The sequence below is a fragment of the Sycon ciliatum genome, chromosome 7 (genome assembly GCF_964019385.1).
Source record: "Sycon ciliatum chromosome 7, ocSycCili1.1, whole genome shotgun sequence".
In the NCBI taxonomy this organism is placed as follows: domain Eukaryota; kingdom Metazoa; phylum Porifera; class Calcarea; order Leucosolenida; family Sycettidae; genus Sycon; species Sycon ciliatum.
The window spans coordinates 13,815,431-13,839,712 of NC_088649.1; the positions used below are offsets into that span (position 1 = coordinate 13,815,431).

At 49.2% G+C, this 24,282-nt stretch overlaps 2 protein-coding genes and 1 long non-coding RNA gene across 3 annotated transcripts in view; 2 read left to right on the top strand and 1 right to left on the bottom strand.

Annotated features, from left to right (window-relative positions):
• The window catches only part of LOC135821050 (mismatch repair endonuclease PMS2-like), a 9,942-nt gene extending 3,927 nt beyond the window's left edge, over positions 1 to 6,015 (top strand). The window contains exons 5-6 of the mRNA XM_065334113.1: positions 209 to 2,321; positions 5,258 to 6,015. Coding sequence (XP_065190185.1) covers positions 209 to 2,321; positions 5,258 to 5,920 — 2,776 coding nt within the window. The 3' untranslated portion in view covers positions 5,921 to 6,015. The remainder of the gene's footprint in view (positions 1 to 208; positions 2,322 to 5,257) is intronic.
• A 1,865-nt stretch (positions 6,016 to 7,880) lies between these two features.
• LOC135821052 (histone-lysine N-methyltransferase PRDM9-like) overlaps positions 7,881 to 24,282 on the bottom strand; it is a 40,847-nt gene continuing 24,445 nt past the window's right edge. The window contains exons 7-9 of the mRNA XM_065334116.1: positions 22,988 to 23,271; positions 21,833 to 22,112; positions 7,881 to 10,072 (exon numbers count right to left, since the gene is read on the bottom strand). Of these exons, the coding sequence (XP_065190188.1) occupies positions 8,991 to 10,072; positions 21,833 to 22,112; positions 22,988 to 23,271 (1,646 nt within the window). The 3' untranslated portion in view covers positions 7,881 to 8,990. The remainder of the gene's footprint in view (positions 10,073 to 21,832; positions 22,113 to 22,987; positions 23,272 to 24,282) is intronic.
• LOC135821056 (uncharacterized) lies at positions 14,332 to 16,904 on the top strand. Its single transcript, XR_010554280.1, has 2 exons — positions 14,332 to 15,079; positions 16,254 to 16,904. It is a non-coding gene; the product is annotated as an uncharacterized LOC135821056 (long non-coding RNA).

The window sequence follows — 24,282 nt, forward strand, 5'->3', positions numbered from 1 at the left end:
AGTTCTCTGAAGCCCCGATGGTCGTTTTGCTAGGCATCACCTCTGTGAATGTGTGTGTGTGTGTGTGTGTGTGTGCGTGTGCGCATGTACGTGAATCCGTGCGCGTGTGTCCGTGTGTGTGTGCGTGTGCATGTGTCTGTGTGTATGTGTGCATATACATGTATGTGCATGCGTGTGTGTGTTTGTCTGTGCGTTCGTGTGTGCACAGACTATTCTCCACTCTGCCCGTGCGCCACAAGCAGCTGCAGAAGAACGTGAAGCGCGAGTACGCACGGCTACTGCACGTGCTGCAGGCCTACTGCTTGGTCAGCCAGCAGGCACGCATACACTGCACCAATCAGAACGGCGAGAAAGGGCAGCGGCACGTTGTCGTGGCATCAGCCAATAAGCAACAGGCAAGACGGCAGCCTCCGGTCGCGACGAGCGTTGCTCCGAGTCCCGGGGAGTCGGTCGATAACACTGCTATTGATCAGCAACCGACCTCAAGTCCAACCAATTGCTCTGTGGCGGATAATCCTCCGAAAGCCCAGTCCGGGTGCGAACTGTCAGTTGGTGCTTCTTCGAGCCCTGGCCGATTTGCTCTGTCGCCAAACTCGCCATTACGCACAGAGACGGAAACGCTCGGAACGCCGAGCGATATCAGTGCGGCGGAACCGACGACAGTAGCGGTGGTTAGCATCGCTGGTCTGCGTGATAATGTGACCAGTGTATTCGGGCCGAAGCAGCTCGCCTCCCTGCTCGCCGTTACGCAGTGCAGTCATGACGACGCCCGGCAGCAGCTCCTCGACGACGGCATGTCGGAAGGCAGTCTGCCGGCGGCGAGCGTCTTCCAGCGGTTCTCAATCCACGGCCTGATATCGGACTGCCGTCACGGTCAGGGACGGAGCGCAGCCGACCGTCAGTTCTTCTACGTCAACGATCGGCCGTGGGACGGCGCAAAGGCTAGCAAGGTCGTGAACGACGTGTACCACAGCTACAATCGCCATCAGACGCCGTTTGTGCTGCTGATGATTGGAGTGTCAGAGCGGAGCAGTGTCGACGTCAACCTGACGCCAGACAAGCGCAGCATTCTTCTCGAGAACGAGAAGGCGTTTCTGGCCGTGCTGAGGCGATCGCTCGCCAATCTCTTCCGATCGCGTGACGGATGCTTCGACGTTATTGCCGCCGCCGCCTCTCAGCCCACGTCACAAGCAGCAGCCCAACAGTCCCAGCCTGGCGAGCGGCAACTCAAGTCGCCGACATCCCAGCTCGCTCCTCGCTGGACCGTGGAGTCGCTGAAACGCCGCTTCTCCGATGTTCAGGGTGCAGCATCAGCAGCAATGCCAACGCCGCCGAAACAGCCTCGGCTGAGTGCGTTCGGCTTCGTCTCGTCCAATGCCGATTGCTTGCAGGACTCTGACAATGCGTGTTCTTCTTCCGGTTTGAGTACCCTGGACACGAGATCAGCCGGCAGTTTAACCAGTGTAGACGCTGAGCTTAGTCATGGAAATGTTTCCAGTGCTTTGACCCCCACAGTGACTTCGGCAGACGCTCATGGCTCTGCAGTGTCGTCTTCTGTCGGACAAGGTTCCGCTCGCCTCGCACCGCTAGATTCGACACGGAGCTGTGATGACATCACCGCCACACCGTGTGATGTCATTGTGACATCGTCGGCCAGCAGTGCAGCACATGGATCGGGTTGCTCGTCCAGTGTGTGCCGTGTGACTTCAAGTAGCCCACGTACCGATGTGCTGACGCTGGTTGCTGATGGCAACGGGGACGCATACGGGGACACTGTCACATCCTCCTCTATGGCACCATCCAGTGCAATGTCTATGACATCATCCATTACATCATCAACCCCAAATGGCAGCACTGCTGACAGCAGTGATACCATTGAGCACCAGCAGCATGCCAGCACAACCTGGCGAGGTGATGTCACCGGCTCTGGATCGCGGCGTGCACTTTCCGTCGAGCGCTCTCGGTCTCCCGTGGCAAACTCACCCAGTACCTCCCTGGCCTCATCTGTAGGGACGGACGTGTGCAGCTCACCACGGACACCTCTGCTCACGGAACTGTCCACCACTGCAGAGCACCTTATTGAGAACCCCAACTACATACCATCAACGCCGCCATTACGTACCTCCAGTCATGGTCCAGGAACGGGGGAAACCCCGATCTGTGTGATTGCTGACGAGGGAGAAGATGGGGAAGACGCAACTTCTGCCGGTCGCTTCTGCTTGCAAGATCACTCTGTGAGCTGTTCGATGGGCTTGCTGAAGTCGCGCATGAAGGACGATCGCACGACGGCGGACGATGCAGCAAAGGCTACGTCTTTCATGGTACGTCTTGTGTGTATGTCTGTGTATGGGTGCATAGGGCGGGGGGGGGGGGGGGGGGGGGGGGCACTGTCTGACATCCACCCTGTATTCAAAAACTGGTCCGAAAAAGAACCCCTCCTCTTTTTTATTGGTACGATCAAAAGTGTTTTAATAAGTTAAACGCAGCGGACATTCAAACGTTGAGATAACAGGATGCACAGCCATTGCACCACCACTGGTGCCACACTAACAAAATACTTTATCTCAACATTCTATTAAGGACGTTTAGCAACGCGAAAGTTCGAAAGAAAATTCGAGTCTGGGAATGAGTACAGAAACAAAGGTCGAAACTTCGAAAACTTGGACGCGAAGTTGCAGTGATTTGCGAAAGTAACTTTCTCTTTTCTCGGTACGCATTTCACTACAGGGAGTAGTAATTTTACAGCCCCCTGCTTGAGACTGAACTGCATATACCATGATATACCATGTATACGGTACGGTACTATAAGATTCAAATAGCTTCGAGAAAAAGTCGTTTCGCATTGCTAAACCTCACAAGTTTTCTTTTTCGAAATAGATTTTTCGCGAAATATCGCCACCACCAAAAGTTCGAATTTTCGCATTGCTAAACGTCCCTAATGTCCGCGTTGTTACTACTTGTTTTGATCGCACTAAAAAGAACTCTTCTCTGTCCACCCTGCACTCACTCGTTGCGCACACATCCGCACACTCACTCATACGTGTACACCACTATTGAACACGTGAACACTGCCAGTGGGGGCCACCACAGCACAGCGCCCCAACTTATTGTCTTTGCACACAATTCCGCGGTCATGACTATACAGAACCATTGCCTAGTCTAACCAAAAACTCCAGCTACGTACAACCAGAAAACCACGCCCGACCATTATGCATCCGCACACTCTAGAATAATCAAATCACTAGAATAATCAAAGCGATGATGTATGAAATTACATGATGATTACTGGGGTGGGTGGGTGGGCACTCTCACTCAACTCTCCGCACAAAGACAAAAGAGGCCGACCCTGCACTCGTCACCTCCTTTTATCCCACACCGTGCTCCCTCGTACCCGTTCCCGGGTGGACAGAGAACACTACTTCTCTGCTAATTCTTATACTGTGACGTCAACCGCAGAGAAGTGACATTTTTCTCCGCGTCGCTTATTTTGAAACCTATTAAACTTAGTAAAGATGTGTGTGATGACGGAGGCCGAGGCCCAATACCTGTTAGGGTGCTCAGCGCCTGTGACGGGGGGGGGGGCTTGACCGGTGTATGTATGATGGTTGCTTTTCCGACCATGAAACTCCAAGTTAGGGGCCATCCGTAAAATACCGATATTTATTTAGAAACGAAAACTAGTCATTTCTCGTCATTCTCCTCCCCCCCCCCCCCCCTCCCTGAGAAACGAACGCATACAAACAGTGCATAGTATCGATATATTTTTTTCAACAATCCACTTACGGAGCACGTCTGTTAGTAGAGTCCCACAGACGTGTTCTATGTAAACCGCTTTCTGTGAGTAGAGTGCAACCTCGCAAATTCACGGTTTCCCCCGCCCACTTTCTAGTACGTAAAGTTGCTCAACGTTAATACGTAGTGCGGAACCTGTCTAATATGGAACACAATCATGATGAGTACAGTCAATTTCGCTTATAATGACACTCAGCGGGACATCAAAAAAGTGTCCTTATTCGCGAAGTGTCGTTATACCCGAAGTCTCATTATTAGGGCTCAAACGGTTAGTCCGATTAACCGGTTGCAGACCGGTTACGAAGAATTAACGGTTAACCGATAAAGATAACGGTTACGCAGTAACTTTTCAGTCAATTTTTCAAGTATCAGGTCGTTGCAAAGTGTGCACTTTCGCGGGCTGTCGCACGCGTACGCAATTTCTGGGCTGTCAACTCGGTCATATCTGGTCTCTTGGTGTGAGAGTATGTATGAATGAGCATGCAAGAGAATGTACAAGTGTGCGTTGTACTGAATAGGGTACATTTTCTGAATGAGTATAGTCAAATATACGGTTAAAAAAGAGTCCGCAGGATTGCCGTGGCTTATAGGTTATAACCGGTTAACCGACCGTTAGCTTAGCAGTTAACCGTCAGGGGTAAAACCGTGACCGTTTGAGCCCTACTCATTATATTATGTATTTCAGTTGGATGGGACTTTGCTCTGGGCATGGAAATTTTGTCGCTATTCGCGAATTGTCGTTATATCCGCAGTCGTTATTAGCGAAGTTGACTGTACACACATGTCTGCATGTAGTGGAATCCGTGTTACCTTACCACTCGATTTCGAATTCTTGATCATTCATTAGGTGCTTGGAGAAGGTGTCCGACTTTGGGTTCAGGTAGCATCTGTCCACGTGTAGCTCGCTTTCTGTCTTGCTTGGCACGTGTGTTTGTGTGTCTTGTGTGTGTGTGTGTGTGTGTGTGTGTATGTGTGTGTGTGTGTGTGTGTGTGTGTGTGTGTGTGTGTGTGTGTGTGTGCACGTGTACCGTATTTCCGGAGCATAAGCCTCACTTTAAACACTAGTCATTCACCCCAAAAAGTTGTTGCGGCTTATACCACGGTGGTAAAATTAACCGTGATAAACAGCGTATGTGTCTGTATTTCGTGACGAAAAAATCTGGGTGCGGCTTATACTCCGGAAAATACGGTATGTGTATGTGTGCGTTTGAGCATACTGTATTGAAGCCGGGCTTATTCCTGTAGAAGCCGATGCCAGGGCTAGGCTTCAATCCACACCGGGCTTCTACTCAAACCAGGTATTTCTATGTATGTCAACACTAAAACGAGGCTTGTGTGCCGACAGTGCATCTGAAAATCAGGCTTATATTCGAAACACTCTTTAATACTAGACACTACAATGTGTGTTCGGATGGCACATGCATCACACGCTCACATCGTTATCATTCTCTGCTCGCTGCGCCAGGTGCGTATCGGCCCGGACACAAACACGGCGGCTGAGAAGGAGCTGGAACGGTTTGTGTCCAAGGACTCCTTCTCGCGCATGCAGCCTGTCGGTCAGTTCAACCTCGGCTTCATCGTCGCCCGCTGCCACCGCGACCTGTTCCTGGTCGACCAGCACGCCAGCGACGAGAAGTACAACTTCGAGCGCCTGCAGCGCACCGCGCAGCCCAAGCAGCAGCCGCTGGTCATCGCGCAGCCGCTCTCGCTGCCCGCGTGCAGCGAGCAGATCGTCATGGATAACATGGAGGTGTTTGAGCGCAGCGGCTTCAGGTTGGCCGTTGACCCGGACGCCGCGCCTACACAGCGTGTGCACCTTCAGGCAGTGCCGGCAAGCAGAAGCTGGACGTTTGGCGCGTCGGACATCGAGGAGATGGTCTTCATGCTGCAGGAGGCCGTGCCGGGCCAGCAGATCGTCGTGCGCCCGTCTCGTCTGCGCGCCATGTTTGCCAGTCGTGCATGCCGCTCGTCGATCATGATCGGCCGGGCGCTGAACGGTGCGGAGATGACACGTGTCCTCCGTCACATGTCCGAGATGGACCAGCCCTGGAACTGTCCACACGGGCGGCCGACGATGAGGCATCTGTTCGACTTGTCGCAGTTGGATGAGGATGGGGATCGTCCATGATGGTGTGTGTAATGTGTGCACTGACTTTCACCAAGCTCTCTATTTCTCTCTCTCTCTCTCTCTCTCTCCCTAGCTCTCCGTAGCCCCCCCCCCCCCCCCCCCCCCATCTAAGGTTATCTATCTATCTACCCATGGGTCAAAGTATTTCTTGTTGATAGTTGTGTGTCCCAAATTTCAGCTTCTAGTAACTGTTGTCCCTTTGAGTGCTCTTGTTTGTAGTCGTGAGGTTGGATTTCTCGTCCTTTGAGTGCTCTTCTTTATAGTCGTGAGGTTGGATTTCAATTTTTCTACCGCTGTATGTGTACATGCTCTTCACTGCTTCAGCGCTGAAAATGGCAATAAAAGATCAACTCGGTGGTCAGGACACATGTATGTTTGTTGGAGGGAGGAGAGACAGAGAGAGACAGAGAGAGAGAGACAGAGAGAGAGAGACAGAGAGAGAGAGACAGAGAGAGACAGAGAGACAGAGAGAGAGACAAGGAGACAGACAGACAGACAGACAGACAGACAGACAGACAGACAGAGAGAGAGAGAGAGAGAGAGAGAGAGAGAGAGAGAGAGAGAGAGAGAGAGAGAGAGAGAGAGAGAGAGAGAGAGAGAGAGAGAGAGAGAGAGAGAGAGAGAGAGAGAGAGAGAGAGAGAGGAGAGGAGAGGGAGAGACAGAGACAGAAAGGCCCTCAGGTTCGCGGCCTGCGGTGCCATAATATACCTCCAAGGAATGCTTTCAAGCAGGGAGTAGTAAAATACTGGTATTTTACGACACTACTCTGGGACATTTTGGAACGTTTATGTATACATGTACGTGTAGATCTACAAATCATCGGAAGAGTGGTGACTCAAATTTTATGTGTGTGTGGGCCGGACCAACTCCAGGAAAATCGCGATTCCACGGATGCAACAAATTTCGCGATTTTCTGCAAAGCCCGCGATTTCCCCGCGTTTTTGTTGTTTTCTGCACTTTTCACGCAGTGTTTTCCATGATCATGTACTAGTAGGTTATTTGCACTCGTACTACTTCCGAGTAGATCATGGTAGATCTGCTGCACAAATAGCGATTCTAAGGATGCAACAAATCCGCAATTTTCTGCAAATAGTACTGCTAATTCCTGGCAAGTTCCGCATCTTTCGCACTTTTCGCCGCATTTTTTTGTTGTTTTCTGCCGCAATTTCTTGCGCAAGTTTTCGAGAATTTTTCCGCAAATTCCCGCAGGGACAGCAAAACGTTCAGCAGGGAGCTGGGAGATCATCGAGATACACGCGTGCCCTTGGTTACTAGTACCAGTATATACTCTCGTCTACTGAAGTTTATAGCAATACAATAATTATTACTACCAATTGCCCTGGGCATGCATACTATACAGTATATTTTATGATACAAGAAAGTAACACGCCAAAGCAATGATCAGTGTGTAGGGTGTGCACATATAAACTAGGGCTGAAACGATTATACCGAATAATCGAGTACTCGTTTGATAACTCTAACGATCGAGCAATCGTTTAGATTACCGATTACGATTATTTTGCGTTTTTTAAATTTGTGTCCAGAAAGTACGGTAAACCCTCGTTTTGTGAAGTTTGAATCAGTTTCCGCTGGGAGTATGCAGTTGCCAAGGGTGTGGTTCATGTTCTGAGGTTAAATTGACTTCGAAACTGCCATGTTTCGGAGCTACCCTTTCACTAATGCAGATTTGTTGGTATTATGAAGGCATAGTTTGTGGAAACAGAGTAACGTTTGCACAGAATTATGACTCTATTTGCTAACGATTATAATCGATTACTCGATCGTTAAGCTAAAGAGTAATCGATACGTGAAAATCCACGATCGTTTCAGCCCTAATATAAACCTGAGTGTACTTTTAATTTTTTTACCGTCGCTAGTAGTCTACTGCTAGTAGACTACTAGCAGATTGTACATTCAGGTTGCTTTCAACAGGCACACAGCAATGGTACTCTGTTGTTACTTGGAGTATTGCGTGCAAACACTCATCAGACAGCAGACGGGTTGATTGAATATTGAATGCCAATTCAAAAACTTGAATGGAAAAGTTGGTGAATGAAATCGCTCGGCGGCAACTACCCTGAAATGATGGAGGTAGGATGAAATTAAAAATTTTGTGTGGTCTGAAAATCAATTCAGTGTACAAAATTACGGAATGGTAAATATGTGTATGTGCACCTCATTAAAAAAATCAACATAGTAAAAACACTGTGATGTTGGCTGGTACAAAGCAATAGATCCAGCAGCTGCTTGGAAATCTTGTGCGGGGTATTGGTATATACTCTTTTCAGTTCAAGGGAATGTTTTTTGATTGCATGTGTGATCACATACCGGCGGTAGGTGACTTTGATATGGTTACTTTGCTACTGCAGGCGCGTAGCACCGCCATTGGAGGTGGTCTCCCCGTGAAAATTTGAAATTAGGGTGCAAAATCCTGCATTCTGGGCACTTTTGGCATTGTGTTAAAAAAAACGGCCAACGCCGGTACGGCTGCTACGCCCCTGTACTGTCCATGTCTCCTATGATGGTATGCTGCAATGAAGGATCCAGGGGAAGAGGGGGGGGCTCTGTCACATTACTGCCCAATGTATTGTGTGCAGTTTGTTATGATCAGTCATTTCACCAGTCTAGTCAATCAGCTCAACTGATGTGCTCCATTTGTTACAAGAGTACACTGTTAGTACATTGTACATTGTACCCGTGTACATCGTACATATTTGCACTCTCATGTTTGTTATTATGGCATTGCATCTCCTTGCATGTGTGTGCGTATTACCTTACAGCATACTACGCATACCATACGATGCATGGATGTGTGCACTCCGTGTCCATAATTGACAGTGCTTGTCTCTTGTTGCTGTTCAGTCTTTCCTTTGTTCCTGACGAGTCATCTTCTCAGTTCTTCACTGCAATATTCAATATTACTTATTCAATCATCACATAGACTTGATGATAACACAATGAGTGTGGTTCTCTCCTCTGGTTCAGAACTCACTTGTCAGTGTGCCTTCTCTTGTGATGTGTAGCAAGGCTACTACTTCTACTGAATGTTGCATCACACACATTGCATTTCTATGGCTTCTCTCCAGTGTGTATTCTTTGGTGTTTAGCAAGTTTGGATCTCTGATTGAATGCTGTATCACACACATTGCATTTATATGGCTTCTCTCCAGTGTGTATTCTTTGGTGTTTAGCAAGGTCACATCTCTGAATGAATGCTGCATCACACACATTGCATTTATATGGCTTCTCTCCAGTGTGTATTCTTTGGTGTGTAGCAAGGCTGGGTCTCTGATTGAATGCTGCACCACACACATTGCATTTATATGGCTTCTCTCCAGTGTGTATTCTTTGGTGTGTAGCAAGGCTGGGTCTCTGATTGAATGCTGCACCACACACATTGCATTTATATGGCTTCTCTCCGGTGTGTATTCTTTGGTGTGCAGCAAGGTTGGGTCTCTGAGTGAATGCTGCATCACACACATTGCATTTATATGGCTTCTCTCCAGTGTGTATTCTTTGGTGTTTAGAAAGGGCACTACGATCATAGAATGCTGCATCACACACATTGCATTTATATGGCCGCTCTCCAGTGTGTATTCTTTGGTGTGTAGCAAGGTTACTACCATTCTTGAATGCTGCATCACACACATTGCATTTATATGGCTTCTCTCCAGTGTGTATTCTTTGGTGTTTAGGAAGGCTACTATGGTGTCTAAACAGGTCACCACATTCTCTACACTGGCACTTGTACCCAGCATCACGGCTAGCAACATGTCCCTGACCATGCTTGATATGATGCTCAGTGGTTTTGCTGGTTACTCCACATGCCTTGCATTTCAATTCCTTCTTCCTAGGCTTCAACTGGACAATAGCTTTGATTTCACTCTTCAGCACATGCAGTCTATTGTCTGCATTAGTTCTGCTGTTGCCCACCATTCCATTCATTGAACAAATGCTGATATCTGGATCAGGGATCATCTTGGTTGGTTTGGGCAGCTGCCCTGTACTATCTTGCGTTGTTGCAGGTGGTAGTCTATTTCGTATTAGCCCGGGCAGTGAGAGTAGCTGAACAGGAGAATGTTTAGATGCTGACCCAGGACCACTCTTTCTTGCCTCTTTCCTAATTGGTTTCGTCAACGGCTTTGGTTCTGCTGTTGGGAGAAAGTAACATAGAAAACAGGACATCTTTCTAAATTAGTTACAGTTGGGCAATTGTAATCCAACTTCACTCATCTAGCACATTGATGTACCCAACCAGGTCCTGTGAAAAATTTCGTATGGCATCAGCTGGAACTGCTTCACTTTGCCTCATTATTCACACTTTTGCCAATTCTCAGCATAAAAACCGTTCGGCCAGAGTAGCACCGGTATACGCGATGTAATACTCCTGTACTACATGTACCACCAGTATAGGCTAGCCATGTGTGTCTTCCTTGGGCCATGCACACTATACATTGTACATTGTCCATATAAAAACCGCTCTGTGAGCGGTTCTGAAAAACCTTTACTGGTACTGCCCCGTCGTAAAAGTAAGAAATTAGAACTGGCCCATTGTCCCTCCAAATGCGAACTGATCCACCTAAATCGCGAATGACGGGACCCGAACGCACCAGTAGCACGAGGTCGGAAGGGCACAGGACAGCAATTATCATAGGGTAACACCACCTACCGCTAGTACAGTACATGGCCTATAGTCCGGACCAACGTCCCCAGCTGCATCCACAGGTAGGAACCTCGTGCTACTGGTGCGTTCGGGTCCCGTCATTCGCGATTAAGGTGGATCAGTTCGCATTTGGGGGGACAATGGGCCAGTTCTAATTTCTTACTTTTACGACGGGGCAGTACCAGTAAAGGTTTTTCAGAACCGCTCACAGAGCGGTTTTTATATGGATAATTTTCAGTTCTTTTTCCGTTCCCTCCCCACCCCAACCCCGAAGGTAAACATGATGACCACGCACGCGATGTACTGTATGTAGCCATGAGACTGCAATAACACACCGATACATACCAGCCCTCCCCGCCTCGCTACCCCGCACACAGATACACAAACATGCGTATGCACACGGCACACACACGTGGCCACGCACATACACACGACACAAGCAGGAAATTCTTCATATATAATGCCATGCAAAGCAGTGGCCACCGTACTTGAGGAAGTCAGTTGTGAAACAAAAAATAATTCAACTACAGCGTGTAGACAAGCTGACGGCCAAAGCACAACATAGCAAACATGACATTTGCCCAAGGATTGCAGTTTGCAGACCACGCCATGGAAGCAGCGAATACAGAATGTAATATCATACAAAGTGACAAGCAAGGAAGTGGCCATCATACACCAGAAACTTGCAGAAAGTCACACATCCAACAGATAGAGAAGTGAACAGCAATCTGATACAGCCCAAACAGGACAAAGCTGACCTGATACTCGTCCCAGGATCGCAAGTGGCAAATCCTTTTCAATGCATAACATGCAGGTGTACGTTAGACGCATGGACAACATCTGACCGTGTCCCCAGCATACAATGTCATCACATGTTTACCCCACAAGTTACACACATGCACAGTAGAAGTACAATGAAAGCAATGGAAAAGTATGATGTGGTTGCTGAAGCATCTTCACACTTCAAATTCAGACTTCAATGTGGTCGTCATGGGATAATATACCTGCAGGATACAAGTGATGAAGAAAGAAAGCAGAAGGTCGTGAGGTAGGCTATAGTCACGGGTAACTTTAACCCTTTCAGCACGGCCAGGGTGTGCAACTGACCCGCGGAGCCAAAACCAGTGATTTTCGTGATTTTCCAAAAGTAGTCCTATTCACTCACAATTTTTTCTGCGGAATGCATGTTCGCACGCGACATCTATGTACTAGTACGCGTGCATAGCGGCACACGTGCGCCCGTCAGTACTATCGTAGAACAGTCGACGTTCATCCAGCACGTCACTGGTCCACGTAGGGATAAGATCCGTCGACCACGGATGTCTCGGGAGTACGTTCATTTTCACTGTACGCATCACGTATATATACGTGATCCGTGGGCCAGTTACATGTACCATCACGTACATATACGTGATGCGTGCTGAAAGGGTTAATGAAGTACCCGCAGGCCGTGTCGATCCGCACATCGTCCACTCTCTCATGTACTTGGCCTGCTTTGTCTGTGTATCCATTTCATGTGCGATCCACAAAATCGACTAGACAGTGGGTGCAATACGCTCTCTATCTGAAGACGTTCTTCTGGCGACATCTCGCCATGTACTTGGCCTGCTTTGTCTGTGTGTCCATTTTCATGTGCGATCAACAAAATCTCAATGCACTACAGAGACTAGACAGTGGGTGCAATACGCTCTCTATCTGAAGACGTGGACCATTAAATTTTTGGAAAAGTTATACGTACACCTGAAACGTAATGAAGTACAGGAATAGAGAGAGTGACTACAATACGCTCTCGACCTGATATAGTGATAACGTGTTAGAAGGTAACAGGTCTACAGTCCCACCGTACCCTTCCGACACGACTGTAGACCATTAATGTTTTTTGAGAAGTTATACGTACACCTTAAACGTAACGAAGTACAGGAATAGAGAGAGTGACTACAACACGCTCTCGATCTGATAACGTGAGTACAAGACACTCTCCACCTGATAACGTGTTAGTAGAAGGTAACTGGCAACATATCAATGGGTTGCCTTACCGTGGTCTAGAGGAGACGTCTTCGCAGCAATATTTTCCCTCCTGCGCATTCAGTCGCCAACGGTACAGCGTTTACTGGGCCGTTCCAGTTGCGGAAGACATTCGATTCATCGGGCCAATTCAGCAACAGGGCCGTGGACACACAGGGGGCAGAGGAGAGACATTGTTAGTGGGCAAGAAATATGCAGTGGCAAGTGGCGAGTGCCGCATGGATGTCAAGTTGTCATGCACAATTCAGCTATTACTTACGGTCCAGCTAGTCCTGCCATTGCTCGCTCGTCCTGGTTCCTCCTCGTTCGTCTTCCTGCACGTCTGCACTTCTCCTTCCCCACCGTTGGCTTTGCGGTACGGGGGTGCCGGAAGGAATTCCCACCATGTATCCATGTACATGAAGTCCCACCATGTCTCATGTACATGTCCACGGCCACGTCAGCAGTTTGTATAGTACCGGAAGGAGTTTCCACGATGTCTCCAAAGGCCTAGAGCGGACGTCTTTGCAGCAATTCTTTTCGCCCTGCGCATTCAGTCCGCCGACGATGTCTCCAAAGGCCTAGAGGCCGAGGGGACGTCTTTGCAGCAATTCTTTTCACCCTGCACATTCACTCCGCCGACACGACAGCGTTTACAGGGCCGTTCCAGGTGCAAAAGGTCCACGTCAGCAGTTCTCAACTATTTCGCGTACGGGATAGTCGCCGCAACAGCGTTTAAGGGGTCGTTCCAGGTGCAAAAGGCATCCATCAATGGCACTTTGCAGTACGGGGTACGGAAAGGGGCCTCCTCGTTCGACTTCGTCGACTTCTGCAGTTCTCCTTCCCATCAGGGGTACCGAAAGGGGCCTCCTCGCAGTTGTCCATGCCGTCAGGTCCACGTCATGCAGTTCTCAACTATTTCGCGTACGGGATAGTCGTCTTTGTCGTACGCGACATCGGCGTTTACCGAGTGTCATTGGCACAAAGCAGACCGTTGACGGGGTCACGTGTCAAAAAAGTATCAACAACGTATCGACTAAGTGTCGACCACGTGTATAGCGGTACACTCAGCGGTACACTAATTCTCGTGCCATTCTCGTGTCACAAAACTGGAACATCGAGTACCAGTATGGAAAGGCTTCAGACAGGAAGCCTTTCCAATTTATACCATCAAGTAGCGTTGATTCGTTCACAGACTGAGTCGTTTCCACCTGGCTTTTTTTGGCAGGAGATCAAGGCTTCCAGTGCAGTGCAATGTGCACCAAAATGAAAAGTCAGATTTTCTGGATTGTGCACAGCTCCATCTGTTGTAGTACGTTATTTTGTGTACGTCGTGTGTACGTCATGTTGGTGCATGCGTGTGTTGCTGTGGTGTGAAAAGCAGTCTTCATCTTGAGTTTGTCATGTCGAGTTGTGTTTCCGTAGTCATCTTGCAATAAACAGTCTTTCAAATGTAGTTATCGTCGTCCCTTTGTATAAGTGGAGATGGCACGGCACTGGGAGCAGGTGGAGAAAAGGCAGTTACAACACATCCACAGCAATACAGTCATGCACTGGCATGTATTATGCTCTAATTGCATGGGTATTGTATCAGTTCAACTCCATATTTGCAAGTATACACTAAAGTCACCTCACAGGTAGAAAACCAACAGACAGCGGATCGACGTTACTTTATGGTGGATTAATGTGAGTCATTCTAGTAGGGTCGCCCACATCTCACTACTTTACAGAACAAGATATCTCATTGTAACATTATTTGTATTACGACTATGATTTACGCATGTCGTTGTATTTGGTTCTTGTCTGGTGGAGTCCAGTGTCTGATGTCATATATGGTCTAGGTGTACGCGCGAGTATGGTGTGATGTGTGACGTTTATGGTATGTGGTGCATGCAGGAGTACGCGTTGTCAGAGTGTGAGGATGTGCTTCCGTCTGTGTGAGAGTGACTGTCAAGTGAATGCAGTACATGCGCAGTGCTAGTTTGGTCTGGGAATGAGAGTCGTGTGTGATTCGTCCGTGGTCTGGTTGTCTTGGTCTTGGTCATGTGTTCTGTACGTATTAGTCCCTGATTGGTCGTCACGATTTGTCCTCGGTTTATTACTGCTTGTTCTTTGTTGATCCTCGGAGTCTTTTCCCGGGAGTCTTTCCCGTCGTCGTTTTCTGTCTAGTCTTTTCGTCTCTCTCCTCCTGCGCCCTCGTCATTTCTTGGTATAATATAAGAGTATTGAAGATACAATCAAGAGTTTGCGTTGTTGTGTGGCGAGGGCCAGGGGGAGAAGCATTTCCGTTACAGTGGCGCCCAACGTGGAGACTGGCTCGAACCTGATTCTACTTCTCCACAAGTAGTTTATGCTCGCCGTGGTCCTTTCGTTTCTCCTTTCAGTTTTGTCGACGTGTGGCGACTTTATTATTTTTATTTCGGCAAGCGGAACTGGTCGTTCATCAGGCTGGTTCAACCTCGCGCTGCACTACAAGCAAGCCTCTTTCCCGGTGAGTCGCTCCCGGAACGGGATGTCGTTGTTGTCGTACTAGTCTAATTGTTGCATGTGAAAGCCTTCGGAGATGATGTGTCCAGTATAATGTATTACTTCCCAGAAGGGCTCAGGTCCCGAATGTTTCCACGTCGTTCTGTTTATAATATTTTCACAATCTCGGTAGTCGGTCTTTTACCTTGTGTGGGCGATTCTGTTTGTGTCGAGCGTCGTAGTACTCCACCCGCCATGGGTTATGCTTTCAGTGAACGTGGTTTTTTCGAGTCAGTGAGCGTATATTTGCGGTGTTTTGTACTGGCCAATTTTCTTGGTTACGAGGATACACTGGGTTCATAGCTGTCAATCCCAGTTATGGCTTTCGCTGTAGTTTATTCACTTGCCTGCCTATTTTGTTGTCGTCAGCATTACTGCACGGATACACCCAGGGCCCGGGTGCTTTCCCCGTCGTTCTGTTTGTCGGGGCAATGTAGTATTTTCACAATCTGCGTCGTGGGTTTTGTTTTTGGTGCTTGTTATCTTTTCGCGATCCGGTTCTTGTGTCTCTCTTGTGTCTTTCTGTTTTGGGTTTTGGCAGTCAGTGTACGTATATTTGCTGGGGTTTGTGCAGTTTCTTGATTAGCCTTTCAGTGTAGTCGTGTACCTGTTTGGTTTGTCAGCTTAGTTCGGTTTGGTCTTTCAGGGAGCGTATTTTGTTCTCGTTTTGTGTCGACCTGCGGGTCTGTTCAGTTCACCAGGTGAATGTCTGATCATGGTGAGCCACGGTTCCCTTCGTGAGCTGGTGGGCCCCAGTGTTTGTTTAGCCTTTTGTCGGGGAAGTATAAAATTAAAAAAAAAAAAAACAAATAAATAAAAATCTAAATATTATGGGTCGTGGGACGACAGGATCATACGGGGTCGTGGGACGACCAGATGATCCGCCATCGGAAAAGTGTGGGACACTTATGCCGGCTCCGCGCCGAGTTTTCTAGTCAGGTTAGAGTCCTGTGGGTTTCTCCCCTTCTGAAGTTTGTGTGACAGTGTATCGATGGATTTTCGATTTGTTCTTTTCCCTGATTGACTACATGCCTGCTGTGTTCTGTTGCTCCATTTACTGATCGAATGCTCTTGTACCTGTGTTTCGTTTTTTGCCCTGCTTGGCGCACCATACCTGGAACAACAACGGACTGGCCAAGCCGTACAAGCTTGCCATACGGTCGTTCGTCAGGCTCACAACTACCCGACAACCAAGGGACCTACTGTTTCTTTTCTCTGATGTTTGTCATTTGTTCTGCCTGTTCTTTATTTTCCCTGAGTCGAGAGTCGAGGTCGACTCTCCGCAAAGGAGAGGGCTATGTAACATTATTTGTATTACGACTATGATTTACGCATGTCGTTGTATTTGGTTCTTGTCTGGTGGAGTCCAGTGTCTGATGTCATATATGGTCTAGGTGTACGCGCGAGTATGGTGTGATGTGTGACGTTTATGGTATGTGGTGCATGCAGGAGTACGCGTTGTCAGAGTGTGAGGATGTGCTTCCGTCTGTGTGAGAGTGACTGTCAAGTGAATGCAGTACATGCGCAGTGCTAGTTTGGTCTGGGAATGAGAGTCGTGTGTGATTCGTCCGTGGTCTGGTTGTCTTGGTCTTGGTCATGTGTTCTGTACGTATTAGTCCCTGATTGGTCGTCACGATTTGTCCTCGGTTTATTACTGCTTGTTCTTTGTTGATCCTCGGAGTCTTTTCCCGGGAGTCTTTCCCGTCGTCGTTTTCTGTCTAGTCTTTTCGTCTCTCTCCTCCTGCGCCCTCGTCATTTCTTGGTATAATATAAGAGTATTGAAGATACAATCAAGAGTTTGCGTTGTTGTGTGGCGAGGGCCAGGGGGAGAAGCATTTCCGTTACATCATCATTAGCACTGAAAGGGTCGAGGCATCATGGATCAAGGCCATGGTGAGTGTAGTGATGTAATCATGTACATATGTATAGTGTGCGCATGCGTGCATGCTTGCAGTAGAGAACTCGCAGAGCTTGAAGACGAAGCCTGCAATGGCTACCTCCAGACTTGCATTGTTGTAGTGTTGCCCATCTACATTGGCGCAGTGAACAGGTCAAGATGACAACGAAGGGCAGAGTGCCCAAGGATTTTGTACCCGATTACGCCGGCGACATCGGGGCCGATTTTGAGCTTTGGCTCGAGGATGTCAATGACTACTTAGCAATTTGTAATGTTTCTACTGCTGCTGACAAAAAGCGTTTATTTTTGAATTTGGCCGGACTCTCAGTTCGCAAAGTTGTGAAGGGTCTGGTTATTCCTTCTCCGCCAGCAAATGATGATGGTTCTCCTGGAGACGAGTACGTAGCACTGACGGACGCCGTTCTGGCGCACTTCCGTCCCACCATCAATACGACGTCAGAACGTCACAAATTCCGGCAGCTCAAACAAGGGCCGGAGGAATCCGTCTCCACCTTCGTTGGCCGTTTACGAGAGAGAGTGGACTTATGTAAGTTCGAGGCGACGGATGTGGACAGCGTGGTTAACTCCCAGGTGCGAGACCAGTTGGTTGCAGGTTTGAAATCCCCCGAAGTTCGTCGCGAGTTGCTCAAGGAGTCCAGACTCACCCTCGCAGATGCCATCACCAAAGCAGTGGCACTGGAGACCTCCTATGCGGAGAGTAAGCTGTATGATCCGCCGGCAGAGCCTGCCAATCAGTTCAGCTCAGTGGCTGCCGTTAGTGCGACCAGACAGCAACGCAGACAGCCACGTACAGTATCTGGTTCTTGCAAGTACTGTGGCCGTACACATGCTAAGGGAAAGTCGTTTTGCCCTGCAGCCAACATCCGCTGTCGCAGTTGTAGCAAGGTCGGACATTTTGCGGCCGTATGTCAGTCGCAACGCTCTGGATTAGATGCTAACGCCGTCGACGAGGAGCCCGCCGACCTAGCTGACCAGGCTCATTTGGTTTATGACACCGTGTACATGGCTGAGCAGACCGGGTCACACCGCCAGTTCCTCGCATCGCTATTGGTGGATGGCAAGGAGTGTGAAGGTTTGCTGGATACCGGTGCAAGCCGTACTATTCTCACCGATGACATTGTCCAGCCTACCCGCAGCAGTAATCGTGTCCTCAAGGCGTACACAGGCGGGGAGATTGCAACTTTAGGCATGGCTGATGTAACCATTGCATCTCCTACGCGTACCATGTCTTGTAGTTGTTTTGTTGTACCCCATGGGAAACATCGTATTCTGTTCGGCCAGGATGTGATCTCTGAACTTGAGCTGTTGGTTCCAGCGCACCTGGTGGACACTGGCAATTTGGTTGACACCGCACCAATTTCCATCTCCGTGGATGCTGAAGCTAGGCCGGTGGCTCAACCAGCACGACGTCCCCCATTCAGCGCCAAGGCCGACATTGAACATGAACTGCATCGTCTTGTCAAGGCAGATATCATCGAGCCAGTTAAGGAAGCGTCTGGATGGGTATCGCCGATCGTCCCAGTCCGTAAGTCAAACGGCACCTTGCGTTTATGTGTTGACTATCGGCAGTTGAACAAGTCTATTGTTAGAGAGCGACGTTCATTGCCAACCATTGATGAGATTACTGCGGAGCTTGCGGGAGCGGAAGTTTTCTCGGTTTTGGACGCAGAGTCTGGTTTTCACCAGCTCTTGCTTGACGACCAATCCCGACCGCTTACCACGTTTACCACACACTGTGGTCTCTATCGTTTCAAACGACTGCCATTTGGCATATCCTGTGCTCCCGAGATATTTCAGCGTGTTGTAACTGATCTCCTTTCGGGTTTGCCTGGTGTTGTTGTCTATATAGATGACGTCTTGGTGTATGGTCGCAACCGGGCGGAACACGATGCACGGCTCGCTAGCGTTTTGGAACGACTCAAAGCTGCTAATCTCTGCCTCAACTGGGGCAAGTGTCGCACTCGACTGACATGTGTCAAGTATCTCGGCCATGTCCTGACGAAGCAAGGTGTTCAACCCGACACATGCAAGCTTCAAGCTATCAGTGAACTGTCGGAGCCCACGTGCCTCGCCGACGTTCAGCGTTTTCTCGGGATGGTCACCTATCTGGGCAAGTTTGTTCCTCAGCTGTCTCAAGTAACTGAGCCACTTCGTTCGATCGTCAAGCAGCCAGAGCCATTTGTAGCTACTGAGAGCCTGATTGCGGCATTCAACGCAGTAAAGCAGGCAGTCGCTTCATCTCTGCAGACATTGGCGTACTTCCGCCCATCTCCAGATGTTCGTACGGCTGTCAGCTGCGATGCTTCGCCTCAAGGTTTGGGCGCTATCCTCTGGCAGCACGACGACAAGGGCCAGTGGGTGCCAGTCACTTGTGCCAGCCGATCATTGACTGATGTGGAGACACGCTATTCGCAGATGGAGCGTGAAATGTTGGGTGTGGTATTCGCTCTAACTCGTTTCCGCCAGTACGTTCTGGGCCGGGATGTGGACGTCTTCACGGATCACAGACCACTGCTCCATATAGTTCAGAAGCCGTTCGATGACGTCCCACCACGTCTCCAGCGTTGGCTAGTCTCTCTGATGCCGTATTCGTACTCACTCAAGCACATCCCAGGAAAGCAACTGTTGTGCGTTGACGCCTTGTCTCGTGCTCCGCTGAAGACCACTGTCTCGTCTCCAGCTGAGTCCCGGTCATTGAATGAGTACGTCAACATGGTTCTTGAGGCAGCACCAGTCAACCTTGAGGAGATCCGCCGTGCCACTCAAGACGACGCAACGCTCCACAGTGTCCTGCAGCGTGTGCTCACCTCATCCTGGCGCGATGCCTCGCCCGCTGAGCAGCCGTACTATCTCGTCAGAGATCAACTCACTGCAGCTGACGGTGTGTTGCTATTGTCGGCACGTGTTGTGATACCAGAAGGGCTACGCCATTCCGTCATGGCATTAGCGCATGAGGGACACCCGGGCCAGGAAGCCTTTCAAGATTCCCTCCGGCAGAGGGTTTGGTGGCCAGGGCTCACCAAGGACGCTAGTCTGTATGTGGAACGTTGCTCCGAGTGTTGGCGACGTCGCACAAACAGTCCGCAAGATCTTCTCCCCACTGAGATTGAAGGCGTGTGGGAGAAACTGGCAATCGACCTGGTATCTATTGAGGGCCACTCTGTTCTCTCCCTCATTGATTATGGCTCCCGGTACCCTATCCTCAAGGTTCTGTCCTCTACAACCACTACAGCTATCGTGGACGAGCTAGATGAAGTGTTTGCCCTATTCGGTCTACCGTCTGTACTGGTTTCGGATAATGGGCCACAGTTTGTGTCGGAGCAGATGACCACCTTCTTGCAGCGGCTGGGCATTCGTCACATCCGCTCCAGCCCACGTTATCCACGTTCCAATGGCATGGTGGAACGACTCCATCGTCTCGTCAAGGAAAGAATGGTGGCACTGAAGCCTCATTTACCTTTCCGTCGACGACTGAACCAGGTTCTGTTCGACGTCCGACATTCCCGACACCGCATGTTGGGAACCTCTCCAAACGAGGCTCTGTTCTCTCGCCCATTGCGTAGCAGAGTTCCTACCATGATCCCTCCTCGCATTGTCAACCCCAGCATCCAGCTGAGAGCCAAGGCCACAATGGCACGTGATCATGACGCTCGTCGTGGAGTGAAGGCCTTGCCACATCTGCAGGCGGGCAAGCGGGTGATCCTCCATGACGGATATAATGATCCAGCCAAGCCGTGGACCGTGGTGGAGCAGTACGGGAGGCAAGTGGGAGTAACCGACGGTGTCCGGATTCTGCTTCGTAACCGCCAACATGTCAGAGAATTGGTCTCACCTGCTGCTGCATCGTCTGATTGGCCTGAGTTTGTTGCCTCCGTACCCAAGTCACCGCTGTCCACGCCTCCTGTTAGTGTTCCGGTTCCGACTAGCCCGGCCGCACCACAATCGGCGACAGGTAGTGAGCCATTGGTGCCAGCGTCAACGGAAGCTGAGGCCCCTCTCACCCGTTCTGCACTTGCTGACGCCTCACCCGCGTGTTCTTCGCCTCGTCCAGTTTCTCCTAGCGATGTCTGCAGGGATCAGACCAGCTCACCAGCCAGTGAGTCTCCCAAGCGATTTCATGATGGCATGAAAACCCGTTCTGGCCGTCAGGTAACCCTTACAGAGAAGGCCAGAGCGGCTTATGGATGACTGCTGCTGCTGCTGCTGCAGGACAGTGTGTCCATGGACACGTAGAGACCATTTTACCGGTTTTTTTTGTGCTGAACATTTTTTTGTTTTGTTTTCTTCCTCGTTCACAGCCGCTTGTCGGTAGTATGTAGCGTGGTTGTGTTTTGTTTTGTTTTTCTCAGTGATTTGCAGTTTTTAATGACTGGCGCATGGCATGCGCATTCGCTTCGGTTTTTTCCTTTTCTTCTTTTTGTTTTTTCTCTTTAATTAATTGGCTTTTCCTTCTTCACTTTGTTCCTTTATTTTGATTTCTTCTTCTTTTTTTATTTGAAGGGGGAGATGTAGTGATGTAATCATGTACATATGTATAGTGTGCGCATGCGTGCATGCTTGCAGTAGAGAACTCGCAGAGCTTGAAGACGAAGCCTGCAATGGCTACCTCCAGACTTGCATTGTTGTAGTGTTGCCCATCTACAGTGAGCATGCGCTGATGTGTGTGTGTATGTGTATATGTGTTTGTGTGTGTTTGTAAGTGTGTATTCGTGTGTGCGTGCGTGCATGTGTGTGTGTGTGCATGTGTATTCGTGTGTGTGTGTGTGTGTGTGTGTGTGCACATGCAAATGTAGACCTTACCTATTTGCACGTCTTGCTTTGGCTCAGATGTCTGCAGTGACAATGCGGTCTCCATTGCAATGCCCAATTCCATTGCATACTCTTTGCCATACCAAACGAGAAGTTCGTCGTGCGGCCGAACGTCACGGAATGACCGATAGTAGATTTCACCTTTGTACTGGTAAGCGACAAAGTTCTGCTCTTCCTCGTTACGAGCACAGTTCACAAACCTCATCCAATTGGCATGTTTCTCCGATTTGCCATCAACCAACCGTTTCTTCCCAGATGCTGTTGGTGCAATCTGCAGAAACACGGTGTGGATTGGGAGTAAGTTACTTGCATGGATGCCGGTGTTACACCAAACACACCAAGGTTAAAATACGCAGCCTCTGTCTCAGAGAGGATCCCGGTGGGTGCAGGTAGATGGTGCCGAAAGTGGCATTGTGTGTACGGCTGAGCTGCACTTATGCAGCAGGGGATCTACTTAAATCCTGCTTGCATACACTTCACGATGCTGTTGTGATCTAACCCCGGGCAATGTGCCATGCCAGCCATCCATCACAGGTACATACTCTGGGTCCCAAGTACTTATCTTACTATGAGACCATCATCCGTCCTAACTCCTAAGTTGGAAACAAGTTCATTGGTCAAAGGCAACTTGGTACAGTCAGTTCTCACTGCACATGCCCACCGAGCACAATTCTGAAGGATTGATACATAACGGTATGACCCATAACGCGAACTAAGATTACACGATTATAGAGATGCCTGCTGTCTGATCATCGCCATGACAACGTACACTAGCTGCATAACCCCACCCCAACACCACCACCACCCTCTCTGCGCGCAGACACAGACACACGCTTACCCACACACACGCTCCCCCCCCCCCCCCACACACACACACACCAGTCAGGGGAATCCCTCAGGAGTGTATCCTGACTAGCTTATAGCAATTTGTCTTCTATAAAAAGTTACTGTGTTGTGTTCTGATGTCGGTTGTGTATATGTTCACGCCTTGAAATAAGAGGAATGAACCCCAAGCTAAGTCCTTGACACCCCCCCCCCCCCCCTAACCTAAAACAGGCCAGGAGCCTTGCACCATTCATCGTTGGTAAGCTCATAGGGCAGTTGCGAATCCCGGACCATCATCTGCCAGGCAAAACAGCTTCTTACCTCCCACATGTAGCTGCTGTCCCGTTCGGGATTCAAACCGTCCTCTTCAATCACCTCTCCTGTGTACGGACCAATCCGGGTGCCCTTCGGTATGAACGTCTTTGCAAATGCTCCCATACCAGCACCAGCAATTTTAGATTTCCCAATTCTGATCTCTGGCGGAATGAGCAGAGAAGTGTGTTGACTGCGCACTGGTTTGCTACCCATTGCTTCACTGTTGAGAGGTTGCAATGGTCCGCAGTTGGGACAATCTCCACGGAACCAGTCATCGCAATCTTCACAATCTACAAACAGGCATCAGAAGTGCAGCAGATTGCCAGCATTTGAATGCACACGCAGGTACAAGCATGGTGGTTAAAAGAGATCACACAGACAACATCACACAGACAACATCACACAGACAACATCACACAGACAACATCACACAGACAACATCACACAGACAACATCACACAGACAACATCACACAGACAACATCACACAGACAACATCGCACAAGACAACATCGCACGAGACAACATCGCACGAGACAACATCGCACGAGACAACATCGCACAAGACAACATCACACAGACAACATCACACAGACAACATCACACAAGACACCAGGAGACAACAGGAGGCTCACATTTTTCTTGAACGCCGCGCATCAGATTCACGAAGGAAAAAAGGGGAAATGACAAAGGCAAGCGACGCACACAATCGACTCAAAGGGGCTACAGTAGCAAGTGTGCATCCCCCCCCCCCCCCCCCCCCCCCCCCCCCCGGTGATGCTGCCTGCATTCGGCATACATTATTACCTTTTGGGTTACCCACATAACCAGAGTGCATGACCTGGTGCCGCTAGCCGGTCTACCTTGTACCCTTAAAATCACCTAGCCACTCTGGCTTGCATCGTACCCTAGCTGCGTAGAGTTAATTTTCCCTATGTTCACACACCCAGCTCGAAAAGAATGAGGAAAGACAGTACCCTTGCTCTCTTGCTCTATTATAGGTCATAACTTGCTGTTCACTAGAGTTCTAGTGATCTTTATGTAAACTGGACAACGTGGACATCCTAGTGGTTATTATCTGAGTGAGCTCATGAATATTACCGCAACAAGTCACTACTACCCCTCTGTTTCGGGGTAAACAAGTTAGTTGTTTACGATAGGATTATATTCTCACTTGGCCATTGTAGGCAAATCATAAGAACCACGACATCTAAAGGATGCTGCATGAAAGTAGGCAGCTGCGAGATGCGTATCTCGCGCATGCTCTTGCATGGCTACGTAATGCATTACATCAAAATACAA